Source organism: Myripristis murdjan, chromosome 8, assembly GCF_902150065.1.
Source record: "Myripristis murdjan chromosome 8, fMyrMur1.1, whole genome shotgun sequence".
Classification (NCBI taxonomy): domain Eukaryota; kingdom Metazoa; phylum Chordata; class Actinopteri; order Holocentriformes; family Holocentridae; genus Myripristis; species Myripristis murdjan.
In genome coordinates this window covers 11249857-11274762 of record NC_043987.1, presented here as the reverse complement: position 1 = coordinate 11274762, position 24906 = coordinate 11249857, and the positions used below count along the sequence as shown (strand labels likewise).

The 24906-nt window shown below is 44.3% G+C and overlaps 1 protein-coding gene across 2 annotated transcripts in view; it reads left to right on the top strand.

The window, feature by feature from the left end:
* smurf2 (SMAD specific E3 ubiquitin protein ligase 2) overlaps positions 1-24906 on the top strand; it is a 56255-nt gene that overhangs the window by 27083 nt on the left and 4266 nt on the right. For both annotated transcript variants that reach the window (XM_030056882.1, XM_030056883.1), the window contains 13 exons: positions 3762-3895; positions 7874-7939; positions 8813-8897; positions 9124-9207; positions 9792-10000; positions 11722-11806; positions 13956-14114; positions 14264-14311; positions 20690-20891; positions 22587-22690; positions 22878-22992; positions 23581-23759; positions 24539-24797. In XM_030056882.1, the coding sequence (XP_029912742.1) occupies positions 3762-3895; positions 7874-7939; positions 8813-8897; positions 9124-9207; positions 9792-10000; positions 11722-11806; positions 13956-14114; positions 14264-14311; positions 20690-20891; positions 22587-22690; positions 22878-22992; positions 23581-23759; positions 24539-24797 (1729 nt within the window). The remainder of the gene's footprint in view (positions 1-3761; positions 3896-7873; positions 7940-8812; positions 8898-9123; positions 9208-9791; positions 10001-11721; positions 11807-13955; positions 14115-14263; positions 14312-20689; positions 20892-22586; positions 22691-22877; positions 22993-23580; positions 23760-24538; positions 24798-24906) is intronic.

Sequence of the window (24906 nt, the reverse complement as noted above, 5' to 3'; positions counted from 1 at the left end):
CCTAGAGAGCCGGAAAACACAGTCTAAAAATGTTCCTTGGAACAGCATGTAAAGCACAAAGAGGGAGGGGCATCTCCAATAGTATTTTCCTCCATTGACTGAAACACGTGCATGTCTTGTTGCACTCTTACTGCCTTTCCCACAGATGGCTTGTCCTGCAAAGTAACCTGGAAAAAGAGAGAGCCAGAGAGAAAGCACAAGTGAAAAAGTGAGAGTGAAAGTTTCCAGTATTTGCCCGATGTTTATCCAACCGTCATGCGTAGCCAACAGCAAGAGGAAGCACATGTCTCCGTTTGTTTGGTTACTCAGGATACAGGACCCTCTCACTACATGGCTGTTTAATTAGCTGTTCATGTCACGTTTGACAAGCGGGAAATAGACACATGCACACCTCGGAGGCAGAGAGGGAGTAGAGCAGTAGACTATTGGAGAACATGGACCTGTGGCTCGCTGGAGCTTCCACATTCTAATCTGTCCCAAGAGCAGGCGATCTTAGCTGACTGGAGTTTATGTGGAAACTGCATAAGTGTTCCTCCGCCAGTGATGAATTAAACATCGCCGTGCCCTCTTCACTGTGTGGCAGGGTGTACTCACCTGGCTAGCAGAAGGACTCTCAGGTGGTGTGTTGGAGAGGAGAGAAATCTTAATTGACTGAGCGCAGCCTCACTGGCAGGCTGGCTGGCTCACACTTATTAAAATAAGGCCTGCAACACCTGGTGTTCACAATGCAGCCAAATGCATTAAAACCTGCTGGCAGTGACTCGTTGTTTCCATTTGTTGTAGGTGCTCATGTGAGGGTGTCGAAATGGTGTGTGTGTGTGTGTGTGTCGGGTCCTTGGTTTCAGTGGTCAGTCCAAACCAGCAGACTAGCCCATGAACTCTGACCTCTCAGCATTGTTGCAGGATGTGGCCAGCATGCCAAGGATAGCAGACACAGTCTAGCTGGCAACCTGCCTCTCCTACTCATTCTGCCTGCTCCAAGTTTATAAAGCAGACAGGCCATAAAAACTACAGGGTATGGCTGAAATTTTAAGAAATGTTAGCATAAAGACCCCTTCCCTCATTGGTCCATTCATGTGCTATAGGATAGGATAGGATAGGATAGGATAGGGACATGCTCATAATGATTTTGGGAGAAGACCTTGATGGTTGTGAAGTGTTTTCAGACATTTTTAATTTCAGACAAATGCCCGCTCATATTTTAGATCATATTTGGTATCGAGAAGTCCTTCATATGGTTTATTAAGCCAAAACGTCTGCTATGGGAGGTGCAGTCTAATGTAAGGTTTTAGCTTTACTTTGAGTCTAGGCTGTAGCTACTCACTCGCGGAGCCAAGGATCCCTCTTGTGTGAACACGATCTGCCATATGCCATATTTAAAAAGCACATCTGAGTCTTTGATTCTGCTGCTTTCCCCTTTTCATGAAATTTTCCCATTGTGTGTGTGTGTGCGCGCACATTATTGCCTTTGACTGCTATTAAAAATCTTAGCCAGACTAATGAATTTTATTACATGGAGAGAGATCCAGATGACTGGGGTTTGATTGTAATACTTCCCTCCCCTCACGTCTGCAGCTCTCTCAGATCGCACCCCAGACAGGCATTTGGCATTGACTCAAAATGTCCAGACGTCTTACTCACAGCCCCATTGTTTCATATCCCTTTTGGTAAGCAGCATGATAATTACAGTGGGATGCAGTTCCTGCAAACTGTATGGATGATTAGTTTTCGACTGAAGGAGGGAGCCCACCCGAGCAGATGTGCCACAACAGGTTCACATGGTGTGAGTTTAACAGAGCCCGGCTTCGCTTGACAGACAAGCAGGGAGAAAAGAGCAAGGAGAAAGGAGACAATGTACTGCAGGAGACAGATACAGGCAGTCAGGGGATAATGTAATGGCTCATCTACTATATCTGTCTGACTCCTATCTGTCTGTTATATCTAGCCATCTCTCATTCCCATCCCACTTTGGCTGTGTCTGCGTGCACAAGCTAATCTAATTTGTCCTTTCTCTGGTTATTTATGAGAGTAATTTGATTCATTCGGTTACTTGCATAGTATTCATATTTGAGATGCATGATATGAAAAAAATCACATTGCAGCTATTTTGTCAGATATTACGATATGCATTTCAGAAATTTAGTGGAACAATAATTTTTGCATCAGAATATTAATTTTCACTGTATTTGTACCAAACAAACATGTTTTGCACTGCACCACCACATTACTTCTTTTATAATGGTAATTTGCCTGCTCCTGAAATTTGGATATTGCGTTGCCATATCGTGATTTTAATGGTATTCTAATTAACTGTTCAGCACTATGACTGGTTTCGTGGTTTTACATTTTAACTTTCATACTGTGATTATTAGTTGAATATGTCAGTTTTCACTTCCCACTATTCTTCCCTTGTGTCATTCGTCCATCTCACAGTGTGTCTGTAACCCTGTGTAAGTAATCCACAACTTCTCCAGTTACAGAAATTAGAGAGGCATGAAGATGTGAAGGTAGCAATTAAAGTAGCTTCATGCATATGTTACACTTGACGTTTATAGTACGTTTGGCAATGAAAAGTAAAATTTTCCAAAAATTGTGATGGACAGGCTCACTCAGATTACAGTGCACTTGGGCCAAATTTCCCTCAGATGATGTGACTAATATGACAACCCACCACATTTTACAGTATGAATAGCCTCATTGTGCTCTTAGAAGGATACCTTGCCCATTTACATTTTAAATTAAAGTTGGCCATTTTTCACCAGATACTTAACATATTTGGAAACCTTTCTTTTCTGTTTTACCTTTCTTTTCTGTTTTTTGCCTAAAATGTGACATCATTAAAACAGACGTTGTTAAAACCATGGGGCCCAGAAAGCCTTTTTTTTAAGGGCAAATGCAGACACTTTTTGCCCACAGTGACACATTCCTGGAAAATATGAATAAGCAAAATTCAAAATTCCAAGATGTTTCTTTAATTAGATGCCACCTTTTAGTCCGTATTTTCATAGCTCTGTTAAGCTCATAGCCTTGGTGCTCATGTAAATACTCATGACTGTGTCTTCTATTTCTACCTTTCCCATCTCCTTTCCAAATGTCCCCTTCCTCATCCTCCCACTCCCAAACACACACACACACACACACACACATACACACACATACACAGAACCACCCATCTCTCTGGAGGTGATGTGTGTGTGTGTGTGTGTGTGTGTGGAGGGCTGCCATGAAGATTATAAATGATTCACAGGATCAGTCTGCCTGTGGTGCTCTTTCTCATACACACACACACACTCAGAATCAGAGTTGCACATTCATAGACTGGTTGGAAAATCCCTCTCAGCCACCTTCCTCTTCCTCCTCCGTGTCCCTGCCATGTCCTTGTGAGGACTTGGTCGTAGTCTCCATGGCGGATGTGCGGCTCCCCCCACAATGCAGGGACATCCTGACTGAGACTCATAATAACTTTTGGCAACACGTTCGCAGTTAGAAAGTTGTTGTCATTACCAGTAAGCTCAGATCTCTCAAAGGTTCCAACAACTAACATTTGTTTTGCCTCTTAAGTTAATTTCAGTTTTTAAAATCCTTCCAAAACACAATTATGTTTCACAGCGGGGTTTAACAGCAGAAACTGAAAATGCAACGCAGACATTCACGCAAGCATCATTAAAAGCAATCACACGATGATTCCCATTGCGGTTATGAGTGAGACTTGTCATTAGTGGTTGTGACTGGTTTCTCTTTCCTCTGCCGTCTCCCCTCAGATACATCGGCAAATCGGATTCCATCACCATCAGTGTATGGAACCACAAGAAGATCCACAAGAAGCAGGGGGCCGGGTTCCTGGGCTGTGTCCGCCTTCTGTCCAATGCTATCAACCGCCTCAAGGACACAGGCTGTAAGTGTCACTGTGATTCATTGTGTTTGTGTGTGTGCTTGTGTGTGTTTAAAGGGAAACTTTGCTGATTTTCAACCAGCTTTGTATCATTACTGTGTGGGTAGTATATGCAAATGAACAAAATTTAACTTCCCTCCATGTTGCCTGCAGCCAGAGCTCCCCGCTCACTTGCTGGCAAAATTCCGGCTCTGGCTGTTGTTCGAAGTACAGATTGTACTTCTTCATTTTTTTGTATGCCCGCCGCCACAGACAGTCAGATTGTGAGAGTGGTGGCTCCTCACCGCAAGTTCTCTAAGACAAGATCTGTTTGTTCACAAAAAGCTTTTAGTCGCAATGGTGTCGACTTGTGTTGTTCCTGGGTGCGAGGACTTAAAGAGGAAACAGTCATTGTGTTTTGGGCCAAACCGAGGGGTATACACCTGTACTTGATAGCACTTTGCTCCGGGGGGTTGGGCGGAAGAAGTCCCTGGTTCCTTTTTGTCCAAATCACTTGATGGAACGGTAGTTTCTTTGAGTTTTACTACAAACTCAGAGATTTTGAAGACATCCTATAGCAGTGTTCTCTCTGTATTTAGGATTATTCACAGCCCTCAAGTGCTGCCGACAACACTGTTAATCCTTTACTGGTAAACAACAACTCAGTCCAGCACGCCATTTCCTCTTCGAGTCCTTGCACCCAGGAACAATTCACGTCGACATCATTGCAGCCAAAAGGTTTTTGTGAGCGAACAGATGTTCTCTAAGAACTTTTTTCCTGCTCCAGCAAGCTGCTATATGGGAACCAGCTTTGCCACCTACGTTCATAGACACACCTGAAGCTCTGGTTGAGCTTTCTCAATAGGAGCGACTTAGGAGTGACATTACACTGGAGGACAATGAGCACAGTGCATTCTTGTTGTTGTAGGTTTTTTTATTGCCTTTTTAGCCAAAGGGAATACCACAGCCCATTTTATCTGTTTTCTCTGGCCATGTAGCACCAGTTTCAAAAATATATCAACCTGTCTACTGCATAGACAGTCCAATTTTACGGAAAGCGAGCCAGGTATGGGCCATCAAAACAAAGTTATCCGTAATTGTGTGTAGGTTGCAGCCTGACAAGATTGAAATAATATGAATATAGATTACTACACAGGAATATTCCTCCGCTAAATTAGCTTATTGTTCCCGATACGTACCACCCAGGCATTATGCATTGTCATACAGGCAGGTTCATGCAGATGCAGGTTCACGTAGAAATAGGTATGAATTTGATTTAAAATTACCACCATGTTGTGCAGTTGATCTTGTGAGGTACTAACACAGGAAGATTCGACTTGTGTGTCACTGCCGAGTACTGATCTGATTTATGACTTTAAATGAACAGTGTAGGATTCACTGGACCAAAACAAATCGCATAAAATAAAAAAGGGTTTTTTCCTTGCTGCTGTTGCCCTGTGCTTGCTCTTGGGGGAGATTTTGGTCCATGGATTTGACCAGTATCTGTTGGGTTTCTGTAAAGTGCCTTGAGGTTTTGTTATGATTTGACGCTATACAGATAAAATTGAATTGAATTGAATAAAATCTCTCTTTTTCCACTATTAGAGGAAAACCTCTGTGTAAAAAGGTCGAAATTCAGGCCATTTCTTTTTATTTAGAGCAATTAGTCGATTAATCAATTAGTTGACTCACAGAAAATTAATTACAATTTCAATAACTGATGAATCGTTTTAGGCATATCAAGTGAAAATACCAAAGATTTGCTGTTTACAGCTTCTGAGAAATACATGTTCTACTCAGTTTAATGTCATTACAAAATGCAAACTAACAGCATCTGTACTCCTCAGTTGTCTTTATGCACAGGTGTAGGCACAAAAACAAACAAAATGTAGAAAGCATTTCACTACAGGCGTTAAATGTAGTATATCTTGGGCTTGTGCATTTATGTTGCTGTTCCAATGCTACTGTAATGTCCATGTCAAATAAAATAAATCGTAACCTTAACCTTTTTTTTTCTGAGCTGTTACAGGGCTTTTGTTGTCAGGTGTCAGTCTTGGGTAAAATCTCTTCTACAGATTCTTCCTTTTAAGCCAGTGTCAGCACCAGTATTAGTGCATCGCTAGTGTATGTTTGTCATTTTGTCTGTCTTGTGGTCTCTGAGCATTCAGTCACCCCCTCTATCCGGTCACTAATAATAGACTGTGGCCTTATTCACCAAGGCTCCTTCATACCTGCAGTGTGATAAGAACCAGAAGCTAATAACGCTGCGCTGCTGCCAAAGCTAAGTGACCCAGCGTAGAGCTGCTCCTTTGCGTGTCCTGTCTGCCTCACTCGGCCTGATGGAGCCCAGGCCAGGGTGTGAGAGGGGTCAGCATTCTGCCCCTGCCAGAACAGGAAGAGCCAATCAACATCACCCTGCAATTACAGTAAAAATGTCTCACTTCAGAAGCTAACAGGATAAATTAGATGCAAGTGGCTCCTAGTAAAAGCAGTGCCAGACAGTTGTAGCACCAACAAAGCGGCCTGGAGTGATTTGCTTGTACGGCGAGTTGGTACCCACTCCTTGGGCCTGCGGTCTTGTAGACAGAAAAGGGAAAGAATCCCACTGCTTTTCCTAGAAGCCCCTGACACTGTTGTTTTCCTGGAGCGACACAGGAAACCTGAACCCTGTGCCACAGCTGTGAGTGGTTTGCCTCTGCGTTTCCTTTCTCTCCCGGCCTCCTCCTCACCCCTTCCTTTCGCTCAGTCTTCTCCATAGACTGGCAGCATGCACACACACACACACACACACACACGCATCGTCTCTCCCTCACACAAAATGCCACAGTGACTAACCTCCCTCTATCTCCGTCTGCCGATCTAGACAACCGGTCATTTCACGCAGACATGCATAATTGTACAGCTATTTAAGTGTAAGCACAGATTTGTTGTGTGTCTCTGTTGTGGTTTTTCCTCCCCTGTTATGTTTGTCATTCTTTTGCTTTTGTGTGTTTAGCAGCAGTTGCAGTTTCATGCCCTCCACAGACCTTAGAGAGGGCACTGGGTTGACTGTGACATTTGTGTGTAATTGTGTTTGTGTGTGGGTGTGTGTATGGCTTCTTGTTTATTTAGATGTATGTACCTGAATGCATCTTGTAGTGTTTCTCTTGTGCTGGTGTGTATTTTTTTTTTTTCTGTCAGTGTGTTTTCTATTTTCTCTGTGGCTGCGAACCTCCGGCCAGCCTTGTAACAGTTTGACCGTTGCCTGTTTTGGTCCCTGTTTAGTCTAGACAGACATCCTGAGCTGATCTGCATGACACCCAGACAACAGAGAGCAGATAGTGGCATTTCTCATGTCTGCAGGCAACTCTGTAATGCTGACATTTTTTTGTCCTTCATTTTTTTTTCTCCTTTCAGCCTGATCTCTCTCTCTCTCTCACTTTCAAACTCCCCAGACTTGGTTAAGAACTTTAGACAAAGAGTTTCCAGACTTTGGCAGAAGTTCATGTCCATGTTAAGACTGAGCAGAATAGAGCAGGCTTTGTACTGAAATTTGTCAAATGTTTGACCTCTGCAGTTGAACTGCAGCCTGCTCTGTACCAGTGCTCACTGAGTTTTTTACAGCCCGTGGCTGTTCCACAGACCAGACCATCTGTTCCAGGGCAAAACCCAGTCAGGGTCTACAGACGGAGAGAAAGAGAAAGCATGAGAGACAGAGGGAGGGAGGGACAAAGAGAGAGGAATTGACTGTGGGTGATGTAAATGATACAGAGCGATGGGACTTGTCCAAGGAGGGAAAAAATGCATCCCAACACATGCTAGGTTACATGTGTCTCTCTCTGACAGCGATAAATCCTCTCTTCTCTCTCTCCATCTCTGTTTCTCTGTGTTTCTGTCTTCTACTCTTTCCCTTTCATCTTCCTTCTCATTTCCTGTTTGTCTCACATTGTCCTTCTCTTGTTCTCATGTTTGCTTCTCATTCTTCTCTACTTCCCTCTCTTCTGTCTGCTCTCTCCTCAACAGACCAGAGACTCGACTTAAACAAGCTGAGTCCCAATGACAGCGACACAGTTAGAGGCCAGATAGTGGGTGAGTACAAAGGGCTGTGAAACCTTCCCCAAAGAACAGGGATGTAATTAGCACCACAAAAAGCAAGAAAACCATAATATTTTAATTGCATATAAATGGAAGCTATATGTCCAAGAACTGAAATCCATAAAAATCACAAATGTAACTCCACACCCAATGGCATGTATTCCATAGACCTTGTGTCCCACCGTGAGGCCAGATGCACTCGATGTTGTCATTGATTCACTATGTATTGTATTTTCTGGGGTGATGGCACAATAGATGGGCAGTATTTACCCAGTAAAAGCCACCCAACTGAGAGCCATGATGAAATGTTAAATATAAAATGAGTAGTTTCAGCCGTGCTATCTGACTGGTCAAATTTTCCATGTTCCAGCCATGCTAGTAAAGCCTTTAAAAGAAAATCACATCCTTTATTGGTTGCTATGGCTGTTCTTGTAGTAACCAAGGAACTTGTTAATGACTTGTTTTTTCTGATTTTATTTCATCGCATGTGTATCACATTGGATAAAACTTTTCAGTAGACATGTATGCTTTTTTCTATGTTTTATAAAATCGAGGTAAACCCAAACAAGCCTTCTCCTGTGTTATTGCTGTATATTATGCAATTTCCCAATGTCATGGCTGCTCATGAGCAGTGTTTCCCAGACAAGTCCCACACACAGTCCCTTGAAATAACCTAAACTTTTAAAATCCCACTGATACAAATGTGTATATCGTGAAGATATACTGCTCTTCTTATACTGCATTTTGTGCTTCGATACAACATCAGTGCTTTGAGTGTAATCTGCTGTCTAGTAATCCTTGTGTGTATCTGTGTGTGTGTGTGTGTGTGTGTGTGTGTGTGCATCTGTCTGCCATGTGTTGATCCAGTGAGCCTGCAGTCTAGGGACCGGATAGGCACAGGAGGCCCCGTGGTGGACTGCAGTCGGCTGTTTGACAATGATCTTCCAGATGGGTGAGTCAGTCTGGGGAAATCTCCTGTCGTCTCAGAAGGAGCGCTTTAGAGGAGATTACAAATCCTAAACAATGCACGCTGCCCTCAAGCACGGGGGTAAAGACACACGGAATATGATATTTGTATGCGGTCAGACAAAGCAGCAAGGCAGAACAGTACTAGATGGTCCTGCGGCTGCCTGACCGTGTCCACTCACTGCTGTGTCTGTGTGTGTTTCTGCTGCCAGCTGGGAGGAGAGGAGGACCGCGTCTGGCCGAATTCAGTACTTGAACCACATCACACGCACCACACAGTGGGAGAGGCCTACCAGGTGAGTACACACTGCAGCCCACAGAAACTCAAACCCAGACCTCTCAAATCAAACAGCAGCAGGCCTATGGAAGACCTCATTTGCGACCTCATTGCCCCCAGACCGGAGACTCTGGCCAGTGTTAAACCGAGATGGGCTCCTGAAAAGAGGCTCTGGTGTCGGCTGGTCCAGACAGTATTGTTGTAGTCATGTCGAAGAGCCAGGGGAGACACAGAGCTGATAAGAGAGGCGACAGCAGTATTTCTTCCTCTCTCTCTCTCTCTTTCCCCTGCCTCTGCCTGTTCCTCTCTCTCTTTCTCTCTCTCCCTTATCCCTCTTTTCTCACTGTCTTTATCAGCTGCCTTCATATTGATTGTTCACATAGTGGCTCTTATGGATTTCCTAGTTAGCACAAAATGATTTTCTAAACATTGCCTATTGATTGGCTGCTGTTTGTCTGTATAGATGACTCGCTTTCTCCTCTTTTGTTTGTTAACTCATTTACCTTTTCCCTTCTCTCCCCCTCCCATCCTGCCTCCTTATTCTTGCCCCATTGCTCTCCTTTCATCCCTTACCCTCGTGTCTTCCCCTCTGCCCCTCATCAGACCTGCATCAGAGTACTCCAGCCCTGGCCGGCCTCTCAGCTGCATTGTGGATGAGAACACACCCATCAGCACGAATGGGGCCACACCCACCTCAGCCATGCCGCCCAGTGACCAGCGAGCTCAGGAGAGACGAGTCCGCTCCCAAAGGCACCGCAACTATATGAGCAGAACTCACCTGCACACGCCTCCGGACCTGCCTGAAGGCTACGGTTAGTGGGAGTCCTGAGTAGTCCTGAGGGGGAAAAAAATTCTTGTAGACTAGATGCACATTAACGCTTGAATAGACTAGTGCAGTGACAGTACATAAATTTTGCAGTGGCACCCTGCAGCTAAAAAAAAATACAAGCCTAATGAAAAGTCATCATCTAGTCTTACTGCTCATCCCACATAGAAACAATAAAAATTGCAATTTACACACAAATGCCAATATATCACAATATAAACTGCCAAAGTAGAGCAGTTTTTTTTTTTTTTTTTTTTTTTTTTTTTTTTTTTTAAATTTTATTTAATTTTTTTAACTGCAACACCTACTGGAGCTGATTATGGAATGGTGGCAGGAGTGAACATCAGTTTTAGGATAAATTACGCCAATTTCTCCATACATAGAGAAATACCACTGGAAAAAATACTGAAGTACAACATTCACTCGAGCTTTCTAACCAGCAGGCCCATCTACCAGTAAACATAGCTGACAGATAAGCACTTAATATTCTGATCACACCAGAGTTTGCTGGATTTCTCCCCTATGATAGCCATCTCTCCCTTCCTCTTTGAGAAGTGTCATCTTTGTAATGCCGCTGTGTTAATTGCCTCTTCTCTGCCCTCCTCCCAGCTCAACACTGGGTCCAATAACCCAGCTAATCTGTGTCCTCATTCAGTCCAGCACAGCGCTGATGACACTGCAGTGCCACATAAGGATCCTGAAATGCTGGCCCCATTTTAGACAGTATAATTGAATTGATCAAGCAGTTAAAGGCTGGCGGCAGCCATTCACTCAACCCCTGTTTTCTGCACACAGTCAAACAATCAGACTCTTTCATGTAAATGCAAAGGCGCACACACACACACACACACACACAACTCTAGTCTCCCACACAGCCAGAAGGAGTTTTGTTTATCCTCACTGTAAAATCTTCTGGAGGATTTGGGAGCCTGGGCCACAGAAGCATATCAGAGCCGTGCCCTCGGTCCGTCAGATTAAGGGGCTCCTAGCCGTGCCTTGCCTGTCTCCCACTCTCTCTCTGTCTCTCTCTCTCTCTCTCCGTCTCTCTCCTTCTTTAATTCTTGGGCAGTGTCTATAAACTATGTCAGCAGCCCTGATTCCCCCGGTGTGAATACAGACCAGCCAAGAGATGTCACCGCCATTTGTCGAATGTATGGCGTGCTCTCATCTGGTGGGGGTGGGGGTGGAGTGAGGGGTGGAGGTTATGTACACGCATGTTAGAACAGGGCGGTAGGTCCAAAGGGATGCCAGAGAAGAGCTCTCTGGCAGGCAGCTCCATGGAAATATCTCTGTCAAGTTGTGATGAATGAGCTCACCGGCTCCAAAGTCAGACACCCCCATCTCTCCTCTCCCTTCCTCTCCAATGTTCTCCTCCCTCCCTCTCAGCCCCCCTTCTTCCCGCTGCCTCTTCCTGGCTGCCTTTGGGATCTCCACTGACTCAGGCAGTCCTTTTATCTCCATCTGTGTGATCTCTCTTATGCAGACAGCTTATAAGGATGCTCTGTCTATATACGACACATAAATCAAGCTCAGTTTCATTTTCCACATACTTTCAACACATCACGTCACGTATTTGACGTATGCTCAATGTCAAGATTGACGCAAAACACATTAGTTCACGCCTTTAAAATTATTCACACCAGTGTGTAGCCAAGTACCTCCAGTGATCACCACCTTTCTAACATCTCTTTTTTTTCTGACTCACAGAGCAGAGGACCACACAGCAAGGCCAGGTGTACTTTCTCCATACCCAGACAGGTGTCAGCACGTGGCACGACCCCAGAGTACCCAGGTACGTCCACCAGGTGATCTGTGGAGTCATAAATACAACACATGATCAATTTTTCTCTCTGTGCCTTGCATTATTGTGTCACTCTCCATCAAAGGAACTTTTCTTCACATACACCTGGAAAATACTAATAGATGTTCAAGCTAAATAGCAAAATATAGAATTTAAGAATTACAGTGACCACATAGTAAGTTTAAATTGCAATCTTGAGCCGTTTTTCCCCTACACATGTGCTCGCCTCGCTCCTCTCTGTTGGATTTGTCATGTCAGCTCAGCACCGCTGATTTGTGTTCGCATTACAACAGGGCTACTTGCTCAAAGGTGTGTTTACATGGTTAGATTATCAACTACGATACAACTTCTGCAAGTGTCGCTATATAGGGATTTTCTGGTTGTAAGCATTTCTGTTTCAGAGCTGTTGAATTTCTTTTGGACTGATGAATGTTGACAAAGCTCTCTGATGTTGCTGTAGCCCACTTGAGGATGGGTCCAGCGTGCTTTGGTGAGATGGCGCGGCTCACCCACAACTCGGCGTGCTTAAACTGGGAATGGAAATGCAAACTGGTGCGGCACAGTTCTAAGTGCTAATGGGAAAACTGCATTTGTTTTAATTTCACGATGTCTTTTGCAGTGCTGGTAATTTCCTTGATGTGTTGGCGTACCACTGCGAAATTAATACCAAGGAAGCACTGTATTGTTCTTTGTCAAAATATCACTCTGCTAATGTCATATCAGGGACAGGAGAAAAGACGCGGCAGCTTAGCTCAAAAAGATGAAGCTATTGCCGATTGTGTGAAAAACCTTTCTTGTTGGCAAGGTTAGCCACATAGCTTTGCATCACCACTACAAACATCAAGGTGACATGTTGATCTAAGGTGCTTACCTTGTAAAGGCATTGTCTTAGGCCTGAATCCAGCTCCCAGTCTTATTTGTCTCTTTTCTCTTTGAACTGTGATATTAGCTGTGACTTAACCAGCCACCCAGTTTGGTGCAAGAACAAACTGGACATAACCCACGGCTTGTGTCATGGCCAGTTCTTCGGCCTGATCTCTTTATAGTCTGCTACAAACCTGCAGCTGATTATTTGCTGACATGCTATGAGGAGACCCGTGTCATGGGGCTCTGAGAGCGATTCGGTATCGAGACTCCTCTGGCACGATTGCCAAAAACACTCACCCTGGACACATGGCCAGCAGCACACAGGTCTCCATCAGTCATACCAGAGACTCTACTCACTCAAGCATGTGTGTCTTATTGATTACCACAATCTCAGACGAATGTGCACATCTACACTTGTATATATCTATACATATCTATCTATCTAGGTGTGTGTGTGTGTGTGTGTAGCCATATAGCTTTATACATGTATAGATATATATATATAGATAGGTGATATAGAGATGATACAGATAGATGGATATAGATACAGCATAATTGCACACACACACACACACACACATATATATATACACACACGCACGCGCGCCCGCACACACACATATATATATACACATACATAGATGTATATAATTTATACATAATTTACACATAGGCGTGCACACACATGCTTCAGTGCACTCCAGATGCAATCGATAAAACATGACTGATATCATAATATCTGGCCACTGCGCTCTTGCTTTCTATCAATATATGTGTGATGGATGGTGTTTTTATTGCTCTTGAAGCTGGCCAGTTGGTCACGCCACACCTTAATGAGTGCTCCTCAGACAGCTCCAGCATTAGCAGATTGCTGAGCTGCCAAGCTCTCATCACTCTTGAAGCTCTGGTCCCTTTGGCTTTGACCCTGCAAAACAGATAAGTCAGCGCCAGCATAGTGAGGCTGCTGTAGTTTCTGAACCTTTTTGTCTCCATGGAGTCCAGCTGAATGGGGTTGCAGGGCAGCAGTAAATAATTTAGATGGGAGGAAGAAGAAAAATAGAATAAAATTGATTCCTCAGACATCTCGGAATCTTTGCTGTCCGCTGGAGCCCAGTTAGTCAGTGCTTTGGTATGTTTTATACCTAGAATTTGATGCTCTCTCTTTCTCTCTCACTGTTTCTCCCTCCTGCTGCCACTTTTTTTACACTCTTGTCTACCACAGTATCGGCTATATTTTATTATATGTTGTGTGCTTTTCCCTTGCACTTGTCAGAGATCTGAGTAATGTGAACTGTGAGGAGCTTGGCCCACTGCCCCCCGGTTGGGAGATCAGGAACACAGCCACTGGCAGGGTCTACTTTGTGGATCACAACAACCGAACCACGCAGTTCACCGACCCACGCCTCTCCGCCAACCTGCATCTAGTCCTCAAGTGAGTTCCTCTCTACGCTTTATCCAGAAAAAGCTAATAGTGGCATAAATTAAACAGTGGAGCAAATAAATGAAAGTATATTGTCAGACTGCTGTGTCTGTAATTGATTTATTTTATGTCTTCCGTTTCTCTGTGTTTTCTGCCTGTAGTCCAAGTCCCAATGGTTCCCGAGGAGGCATTGAAAGTCAGAATGTCAGGTAAGCCTTGGGCTCCCTGCCAGAAGTGCTCACTGCACAGACAGGAACACATACACACACTCGCACACACTTGCAGACATACAGACTTACTCACCCCGCCTCCCCCTCAGTGAATGTTTTACAGTGGGGTCCTGTGCCAAGGTGTGTTCACCACCTGTAGAGGTTCAGCAGTCAGAGCGGCCCTGCTGCTGAGCATACACAGACACACACACACACACACACACACACACACACACACACACACACGCACACACACAGAGTCTTGCACACTCCCCCACAGTCTCTGCTCACAAATTTGAATTCCACAGCCCTGCAGAGGTTTTGATCATGAAGGAGTTTTAGCACACAATCCGTCACAAAGCTGGCTTTGGCCAGACATCAGATAGCAGAGTGGAGAGCGAGGCTGCTGTGTCTGTGGCTGAGGAGCGTCTTACGTCCAGGAAACGGAGCATAAATTTGATGCCCAAGTCAATGAATGAACTGTGTGTGTGGGGTGTGCGTTTGTGTGTGTGTATGTATGCATACACACACACACACACAGCTATATGTGTGTTGGTGCATGTCTCTGTGCGTGGTGCGTGCTTGTGTGCGTGGATGCACGTGTTTCAGAATTTCTTCTCTTGCGCAGCTGTTCAAACACATTCCGTGTTTTGTGATAGCCACAGACTTACCCATAGGTCCTTGCTCTATGAAGGTGGAGCAAAGTACGGGTGCCTTTGTGGGCCTCCTCTGCCTGACCTCATTCCTCCTCCGTGCAGAGAGAGACGGAATGCATCGATGGAGAGATCGGGTTTCTTTTTTTCCTGTTCTGACAGATCAAAGAACGTGTTTGGGATTTTGTATTCGTTTTGCTTTTTTTAATGTGTGGCCGTCTGAAAAGCCTTATAAAAACGTAGCCTGGCACGCCACATAAGTTTCTAATGCAGGAATTTTGTCCGACGCACAATAATGCCCAGATGTGTGAAAATCTTGTGCATAGATTTTCTGTCTTATAAATACTGTATGCTGGTAAGAAAATTAGTTCACATCAAAGCCAGGAAATGGGTGTGTTTTTAAATAATTTCAGAGGAATAGTTATGTTACACAGAGAAAGAGGTACAGTATGTTTCTCTCTATAGCTATTATTAAGCACAATTTTGTACAATTTAGCTGAAGTCCAATCACATACATTTATTATGACTTTTATTTGTAAGTGAAAGCCCTTTGGTGGTAATATGAGGCTGGCGTACGCTAACAGATTTTCTAATCTTCAACCTTTAAAATTTTTAATTTTAAAAATGTGGCAGACTACAGACATAATGACAGATTTAACAGATTTTTTTTTACATTTTAATTGAAAGATCGCACTCACCAGACGGTTCAGTCAAGATACAGAGTTGGACTCGTCTGTCTTGTGACTTGACTTCATATGATTTATTGTAATCTGTCAATGTAGTCTGAAACAGGCTTTACCAAAAACGTTTATTTCTCTCCACCACACATAATGTAGAGCTAAAGTTAACATAAATTTCTGCCCAACTCTTTTTGTCTGTCCTGTTGTGGTGCATCTTGCTCGAGACAGCGCTCTTTGCCATAATTCCTTTCCTTTGGGAAACAGAAATCCTGTCTGGTTGGTGATGCTTCCTGGTTTATATCTATGGCCATCTTGCTCTCATTGGCTACTGCAAGTTACCAGCTCAGATTTAAATCGCTTTCACACTACAGGTTTCCAGTCATAAATATCAAACATGTTTGGTATTTACAATTTGACATTGGAGCCTCTGTTCCATTCAGTAATATTAAGATCCTCTCTGTAAACCCCTGACACGAGAAGACCCCCTCCTCCCGGTTGTTGGGAGGGACGAATCAGACCCAAAATCTGCCCGATTATCCTGTAATGTGGGGCGAGCGTTCATGAACCTGAGGGATCTCTAAGTGTGTGTTAATCTAACACACATTGCAGGGTGTTAGACCTGGGCTGTAGACCATACTAAGTCCTCTGGGTCACCGAGGTCTCAGAGACTTTGGCCTGAGATTTGTGAACTAATGGCCTTATAAACTGTGGGTGACTAATGTTCAAGCCAGCCTGCCTTGATCCATTCGGATTCCATTACTTTTTTCCCTTTTCTATTACAGTTTCTGGCCCGACTGACCACTTAGTAGCTATATACGATGCTGCTTTGCTCTTGCAATAGGACTTGATTTGGAGTGACTTTCTTGCTCGCGACAAAACTCTGGAAAACATATCAGTCATCGTGGCTTTTCGTCAAGACATCTGCCTTTTATCAAGGCAGGGATTTCAGAAATTTTCGCCCCTCACGCGCTGTCATCCCACAAAAATGTTTGATATATATACGTCCGTCAAAGTTATAGTTTATTGCCCTTTTTATTTGCTAAAGACATTGCCTGAGCGGCCAGAGCATGGTTTTGGTTAGACTCCCCCTGTGATGTTGCAATCTTCTCCTGATTCCAAGCCCCCTGATGGGTCAAGGTCACTGTACAATAGGTAAGTGAATCCTTGTCTGGTTTTAAGACCTGGCTGCAGAACTGTCCATTGTACTCATACGTGAGAAATCACTGTATAATTGTCCAGTTGGATGTTTTGTAGCATAATAACACAGCCTGTTTCTTTTTTTTTTTTTTTTTTTTTTTTGTGACCTGTCTCTGCAGCGAGTGTCTTTAGGTAACATGCACCAGAGGTCTGCCCACCAGGAAGGAATTGGAAAGGGAAGAGAGAACTGTGGGGCATGTTTGCCTACGACTATGAGAGCGAGCGAGAGAGACAGTGCAGGAATGTTTGATTTATGGGTGAAAGTACAGGAAGAGATGCTCCGTGCCTCCCCTCTCCTTCCTTCCCTCCCACCCTCTGAGATGTCTACGGTATTTGGGTGCTGTCGGGAGTCTGCCCTTCCTGCCCCCCTCTCTGCTTCCCTCCCTCTGAGTCTAGTCTGCAGGAAATAAAGGGATTCAAGAGGAGGGTTTGAGTGTCCTATGGGGCCCTGTGGCTTTTGGGATCGCAGGAAGTGGTTGCAAAGCAAAGCTAGATTCTGCTGGGGTCCAGGCAGAGAGACCAGAAAACTCATTTTATTAAGAGCAAGCCGTCACTACACATTGTTTTAGGGAAGAATGTAACCCATTAGGTGGACACTCGAGAATGCCAGACATGCTAAATTTACTTTTGACAACTGTATTTTGTCTTTGTTGGAGTGAAATGGCTGCCTGCTTTGGTTCCAGACCGAGCCTGAATATCGATTTTCTTCACTGAAAACTCTGTGGTTTGAATATCTGCATATTATATTGGGTGTGCAGTTGATAAATTGTTGGTAACCTTGTAATCTTGATTCTCTGAGGAAAACTGAGTAAGACACAACTCACTCAGTAGGATGGCATCTCTGATGTAATTGGTCTGAGGTCCTTACACATGCCTGTAGACAGAAAGGATTCACCATCACCTGTGGAGGACCTCCCCCTCCGAAGATATAATACCCCATGCCGGCCTCATTTCCTCCACAATAGCCTCTTTTCCTCGACCGGATTGAACGATTCTGAGCACAGAGAGTAACTGTTCTGATGGCATTTCCAACAGGGCATGGTTTGTTATGGAACATTTACAAACTGTGCCCAGGACACCCAGGCCGGCTTAATGATGCAGGTGTTCACCGATCGGTTTCAGATTTACGTCACTTTTCACACAGTTCACCCCTCCTCAGTGGTGTTTTTACTCATACTTTGCAAAGAGTTATTCATATCCTTTGTAAGTGCAGCTGAAGATGGGTATTTAAAATAGTTTACTAACGCTTTTACAACACACAGCTCTAAATCTGCCATTTTGTCAGCCAGCAGAATGAAATGAGACAGCAACTGCCGCGTTACATATAAGGAATTCCATGGCCGACCAGCTGCGTCACTGCTGGTGTCTTTGTAGTTTTTCTTAGGTTATTCCTCATCCTAACTTGTGCAGTACAACAGATGGAAAAGAAATCACAATCGTTCATGAGTGTGGACACACACAATATAGCCATGGTAACCATTCTGCGCAATTGTGGAAAAAACGCTAATGATACTTTTTTTTTTTTTTTTTCAATAAGACCCAGCTTTGAAGCCCCCTCCCCTCCCCAGGGTTGTCTCACTCCATTTCCTTCAGAGAACTAAAGATACAAGATAACCAACTGTTCCCCCCCCAGGCATGAGGCATGTTAGGTACCCCATCCCCATCGCTGTGTCTGTTTCAGTGAAATAATTAAACCTACCCTGTGGCATCTGGGCATCATATGAATGATACCATGTCTTTCTAGTGTCCAGGTAAAAGTAATCAAAAATGTGGAAAGACTGCTTCACTGCTACTTGAGTAGGAGGCATGCTGCAGGCCCATGCATGTTGTGCAGGCAGAGTAAGTTTCCCTCATGGTAAAGTAGCTGCAGCTAGACTGGAGTTCAGACTGGAATTCAGGCCTTACTTTTGTCTGATGCTTATTCATGTCCAAGTGTCACACCGTCTGTCTCAACATAATCCCAGTTAGTCTAGCTGACTGGTTAGCTTACTAGCTGCATCACAGAAGCAGTGGTGTATCAGGCGTTTATGTTATCTGTAGTACAGTTCCAGTGAGCTCAAGCTACTGGCTTACTTATTGGTTGCAGTAGCTTGGACCAAAGGATATCAGCTGTATGTATGCATAAAAGCTGTATTCTAGCATGGTTCCAGAAAATCAAAGCAACCCGTTAGCCAACTGGCTGAACAGCTGGCAAATGAAAGTAACCCAGTGCCTTTGAAGGGGCAATGAGTTGACAGATGACCAGGTGAATGCTAACTGCTCACTGCTAATAACCCATTCGAAATCTGTCAACACCACAGTGATGTCCTAATGGAGCTAAATAAAGTAATTCCCCCCAGAAGCATAAGCCACTGTGTTTCCAGACAGACCGAGTGTTAGTGGGTTATATTGTCAAACAAGTCTTGAAGAGAAACCTGTGAGGGAAAAGAGGGCAGCATGGGGTATATTACACGCCCAAAAGGAGAGGGTGTACATAAAAACTTCAAACCATTCACACTGGAGATGCTAACCTTGAGTGGACTAAAAAACCTGCCTATCTACACATCCTGTATGTTTTTTTTTTTTTTTTTTATTCACTTTGGAATCACCGAGTTGTAGATACTCTTAACTCACACTCAAGCTACATGTGTACAATACACACACACACACAAACACACTGATATGTCTATGCTCCCACCACCCTCTGTGGTCGGCTGTAGAGTCTGGTGTTTATGACCCTGCTCATGGCTGAATGTGCCTGCTACGCCCCAATGAAGTGCAAAAGGCCAATGTGCAAATAATCCTTTAGTGCTGGCCCCATAAAGGGGCTTTTGATTCTGTGTGTGTGTGTGTGTGTGTATGTGTGTGTGCCCCCTCCCCACAGTGCCAGCCTTGGAGGCCTTATTCCCCAGCACAGCTCTCGGTTCAGAAGTTGTGTTCTCCATCCAGAGGTCTGTGCCAGAGTCACGACCTTGCCAAAATGAACCGCAGATAATTTGCACAGCCTCACTTTTGATACTGAGGTTAACCGCTTATTTGTTCCTATATTTAGGGTATGTTTTTTATCAGTTAAAATAGAAGTAAAATAGTTTTGTGATCATACTTTGCATGAGCTTGTTGAGTCACCAGAACACCTATTTTATCTATCACATGGCCTAAAATATCATTTTCCTCTCAAGCCAAACTTGTGGACAAAATGTACCTGTGTGCCTCTGGGATTGGCCGCGGTGACCCCACAACGCCTCAAGTTTACATGATGAGTCAAAAGCAACACAGAATCTATTTACAGAACGTTGTTCTGTTCCCCACATTCTGCTGCTCCTCTGTAGAAAACCCTATTTTAGACAAGCCATCTCTGTGTGAGACCACCATAGGTCTTGAGCCAGGTGGGGAGGAGGAGAGAGAAAGGTGTGTGTATGTGTGTTTTAGAGAGAAAGGGGGCTGTACGTGAGTGAGGGTATTGTGTGAGTCTTACCTCTGGTAATCCCACCTCCACCTATGTCTGTCTGCCTCAGCGGGGCCGAGGCAGCTGTTTGACTTGATGTGCTTCCCAGATGACCTCAGTGTGTTTACCACTAGTTCTCTGCAGTCAGCAAAGAACAGAGAAAGAAGTCTTACTGTCAGAATGTCTTACTTTTAGTTTCTTGGCTTTCTTCATGTTATTTTTGCCCTGGTGCTTGCTTACTTTTGTCCTATAAGTAGGCTTGTTTGTATTTGTTATTGGTACACAAGAAGGCTCACCTTTTTCTTTCTCTTCCCTCTGTTTGTGCCTGTCTGTATCTCTCGCTGTCTGTCTGTCTCTCCCCTCTCCCTGATGTCCCATGTCGTATCCCTTCCTCTCTCCGTCTCTCCCTCTGTCTGTCCCTCAGCCGGCAGAACCAATTGAAGGATCAGGCCCAGCAGGCTCTGGTGTCCCCCAGTCAGCTCCCTGAGGAGGCAGAGTGCCTCACGGTGCCCAAGTACAAGAGGGACCTTGTTCAGAAGCTCAAGATCCTTCGCCAGGAGCTGTCCCAACAGCAGCCCCAGGCTGGCCACTGCCGCATTGAGGTGTCCCGCGAGGAGATCTTCGAGGTGAGGGTGGAAAGATACAGGCATGCTCAAACATGTCATAATATATTCTGTCTGCACAGAGGTACACAAGGTTTGTCAGTTATTAAAGACAGATAGCAGATGGCACACGAGTACTTAATTTATCCCAGAGGGAAATTAAGTTGTCACAGCAGCAACGCACTTGAAACAAGATAAAAAGAAAGACATAACTTAATGCTATAATAAAGCTAATAAAAATACACGCAACAAGCAGTGAACAATAAGATTCTGTTTTCCCTCCAGTTACAAACACTGGAGATCACTGCGGTGCGTGTCCTGTAGGGAAGCAAATAGCACAACATGTCATTCTTCCAGACCTGCAGAGCTGCTTGCTTGTAATTGTTCAAGTTATTTATAGACTTGCTGAAGTTCTCTTTAACATTCTCTGAAGGTTCAAGAGTTATATTCCCATCTTCTTGCTTACTCCCATAAAGGTCATTGCCCATAGCAGTTTGGCTGTGAGAATTATTTCACATGCGTGCACGCTCACACTCACACGCACACAAACATCTGTACGAAGCTAGTCTGTTCAAAATCTAAAGCAGACTTCTTGTTTGAAATAAGGATTTTTCTCAAGTACATTTTCTCAGCGGGGGAGTTTTCTGCATCTAGGAGGTGTAGGGCCTTCATCAGAGCAACAACACCTGCAACAGACTACATGACCCTCGTAAAATATGCAGTGGAATGTGCTGGAACAGCCACGTCTGTTAATCTGAACGAAGACATTTTTGTTGGCTGATCTCAATGTGAGAGAGTGGGGTGGGGTGGAGGGTGGGGGGTTGGGGGGGGGGCAGAGGAGGTCTTGAGGTTGAGCGAGACATAACTTCATAGCTTCTCCAGACCAGCTGAGGCATTAAATTATGACTGAATAGGCAAGTGTTAGCTGGTGGACTGTCAGTGCTGTCTTTTTGTGTACTTTTTGGTGTAGATAAGACATTCTCATTTCTCCCATGGCACCTCTCAGTTGTCTACTGTATCTGGAGGGCATAGTGGGACCTGGCTGTTGAAGAGGCTCTGTTATTATAGTCTAATGCCTGTGTTTATTATAACTGCCCCTAATCCACTTTAAATGAACCTCCCCCTGACGCTGTGAGCGGCTGCACGTGGGCTGAACACTGATTGAGGTGGAGAGATTTTAGCCTCAGTGCAGAGACCAATTGGAAACGACTGCTGTTTGTACTGCAACAGCCTCATCTGTCAGAAAACCACTATGGTAAAGAACATCTTGGTGCAGAATAGTTTCCATGACTTTGTCTTTTCCTGTAATTATTCAATTTGTTCAGGATTGTCTCCGCATGCAAAAAGTGTTGTATGGTCAACACAGATAGAAAGATGGACAGACTGGACACTACCCAAAGTCTATCTGATGCTTTGTTCAAAAATGGGACTTGAATGATGGTCAGACAGAAGGAGGGTGCAGCTCTAATCCCGGTCACTCTGTCACAGGATGCCCAAGCACATTCTGTAATGTTTTAGGAACCTCCTATCACTTTCCAAGCCCTGATAATGGAGTTTGTTTAGGGGCCTTGCCACCCAGGTTGCTTCAATAAGCAGAGGTCAACAGGGAGCATTTCTCTTTCTTTGGCAAGGAATGTACAGACCAGATGGTCCTCCTAACAGATATTGTCATCAGCGGTGTTCTGTTGCTGTCTCTGATAGTGTGTTTTTCTGTTGCAGGAGTCGTATAGACAGGTGATGAAGATGAGGCCAAAGGACCTGTGGAAGAGACTAATGGTGAAATTTAGAGGTGAAGAAGGGCTGGACTACGGAGGAGTGGCCAGGTAAGTACATGGGACACATCAGACTTTGTCACTGTAAACACTGCATCACTTTTTTCATTGGGGTCCTTTGCTCACATGTATCACAGCTCCAGCAGAATGGATGTTTTTGGTGTCTTATCCTGTTGTCTCCCATCTTCCTCCCCTTCCATCTCCTGCTTGCTCTCCCTCTCCATCTCTCTTCATGCAGGGAGTGGCTCTATCTGCTGTCGCATGAGATGCTGAACCCTTACTACGGTCTGTTCCAGTACTCCCGTGATGACATCTACACACTGCAGATCAACCCTGACTCTGCTGTCAACCCTGTGAGTCACAGACAGGCCTTCAGACACCACTGACAGAACACAGACAGTGACCTCTTTAGTTCAATAAGTCTAGCATGGCAGTAACTCTAACTGTGAAGGGTGTGTATTCCCTCCCTGGGGCTACACAAGTTCAATATGTATGCAATTGTGTGACTTTAAGTGGTTGGGAATAAGATGATCCACCAAATGGCATTTGTTATAATCATGCCAGGCAGTCACCCAGCCAACTAACCAACTGCAATCTCCAGTTTGATCACTGTCAGATGGGTCACTTGGACCGCTTATCATCTCCTAATGTAATGTCAAGACATTTTGGCATAAATATACAAGGTGAAAAAAGTGAAATGGTTTCACAGTTGCAGTGGTTTAATATTCAGCTATCCACCTCTGAGTAATAATTTGCAACAGGCAATAAGTTCCCTCTGTGAGAGAGGTATAGTAGATTTTTAATAAAGTCTAGAGGAGAACACAGTCCTAAATCACAGTGACACCAAGGTGCCTGCAGTGGGTAATTTAATTCAGATGTATATGGAGCAAAAAAAAAAAAGTTCATTCTGAAACTAAAGATGTTTTTGGTGTCACCTTCAGGAGCACTTGTCGTATTTCCACTTTGTGGGCCGCATCATGGGCATGGCAGTTTTCCACGGCCACTACATAGATGGAGGCTTCACCCTGCCCTTCTACAAACAGCTGCTGGGTAAACCCATCACCCTGGATGATATGGAGTCGGTTGACCCTGACCTGCACAACAGCCTCGTCTGGATTCTGTATGTAGAAGATAAAAAAAATATATATGAATGTTTTTATTGACTTTTTTATGTGAAAGAAATAAAAAGTGGAGGATTTATATGCCAGTACAAGCGAGGGCTACATATGTTTGCTGTTGTACCATGTGAGTTTCAGTCAGCTGATACATTTTGTCCTCATCAAAACGTCTGCCTCATGCACTATGATGACAGCGCCCCCCAGAGGCTTTGAGTAACTTTTACCTCAGTGCTTTCCAACCATGTGCCATCCAGCCATGTGTATACATACCTGGATGGCACATGGTTGGAAAGCATTGGAATGGTTGGAAAACCTACACTCACATCAGTACAACACACAATAAAGAAATCACCTGGAAAGCTCACACTGCTCAACATAGTTTAAAAAGACAGGTAAAGGTGAAGTGAAATGTCCATGTAGGTGAGGGTCTCTAAATTGGAGAAAATAATTAATCCTGGTGGGTGTCACATGGATGATTTATGTGTACATGTGGATTTGGATGATGGCAGAGCCGATCCACACATAACTAATGTGCATGCAGGTTCTCATTCCAACCAAGCACATTATTTTGTCCGCCTTCAGCCAGAGACTGTGGAACTAGTGAAGCTAACTGCTGTTGTGTTTTATTGGATTTGAAAAACAGGCCATTGTTCTTCAGCAATGTTAAAATGGTGTTTTGTTTCTCTTTTTTTTTTTTGTCCTCATTTTCTATTGAGTATCAGAAGTGACTTTGCAAAAGACCGTTACTGACATTCCTTTACAAATGTCAATCTCTTTTCAGGGACAATGACATCACAGGTGTGCTGGACCACACCTTCTGTGTAGAGCACAACGCCTATGGGGAGATTATCCAGCATGAGCTCAAGCCCAACGGCAAGAGCATGCCCGTCACCCAGGACACCAAGAAAGAGTACGTCCGGCTCTATGTTAATTGGCGTTTCCTGCGGGGCATTGAGGCGCAGTTCCTGGCTCTGCAGAAGGGCTTCAACGAGGTCATCCCCCAGCACCTGCTCAAAGCTTTCGATGAGAAGGAACTCGAGGTACTCCACTGCATTTCCCATGATCCCACCTGTCTTACCATTCATTCCTTTGTTTCCCCATGTAAATATCAAGACAGCCTGATTTTCCCTTGTTTGGCATGGTTGCCCC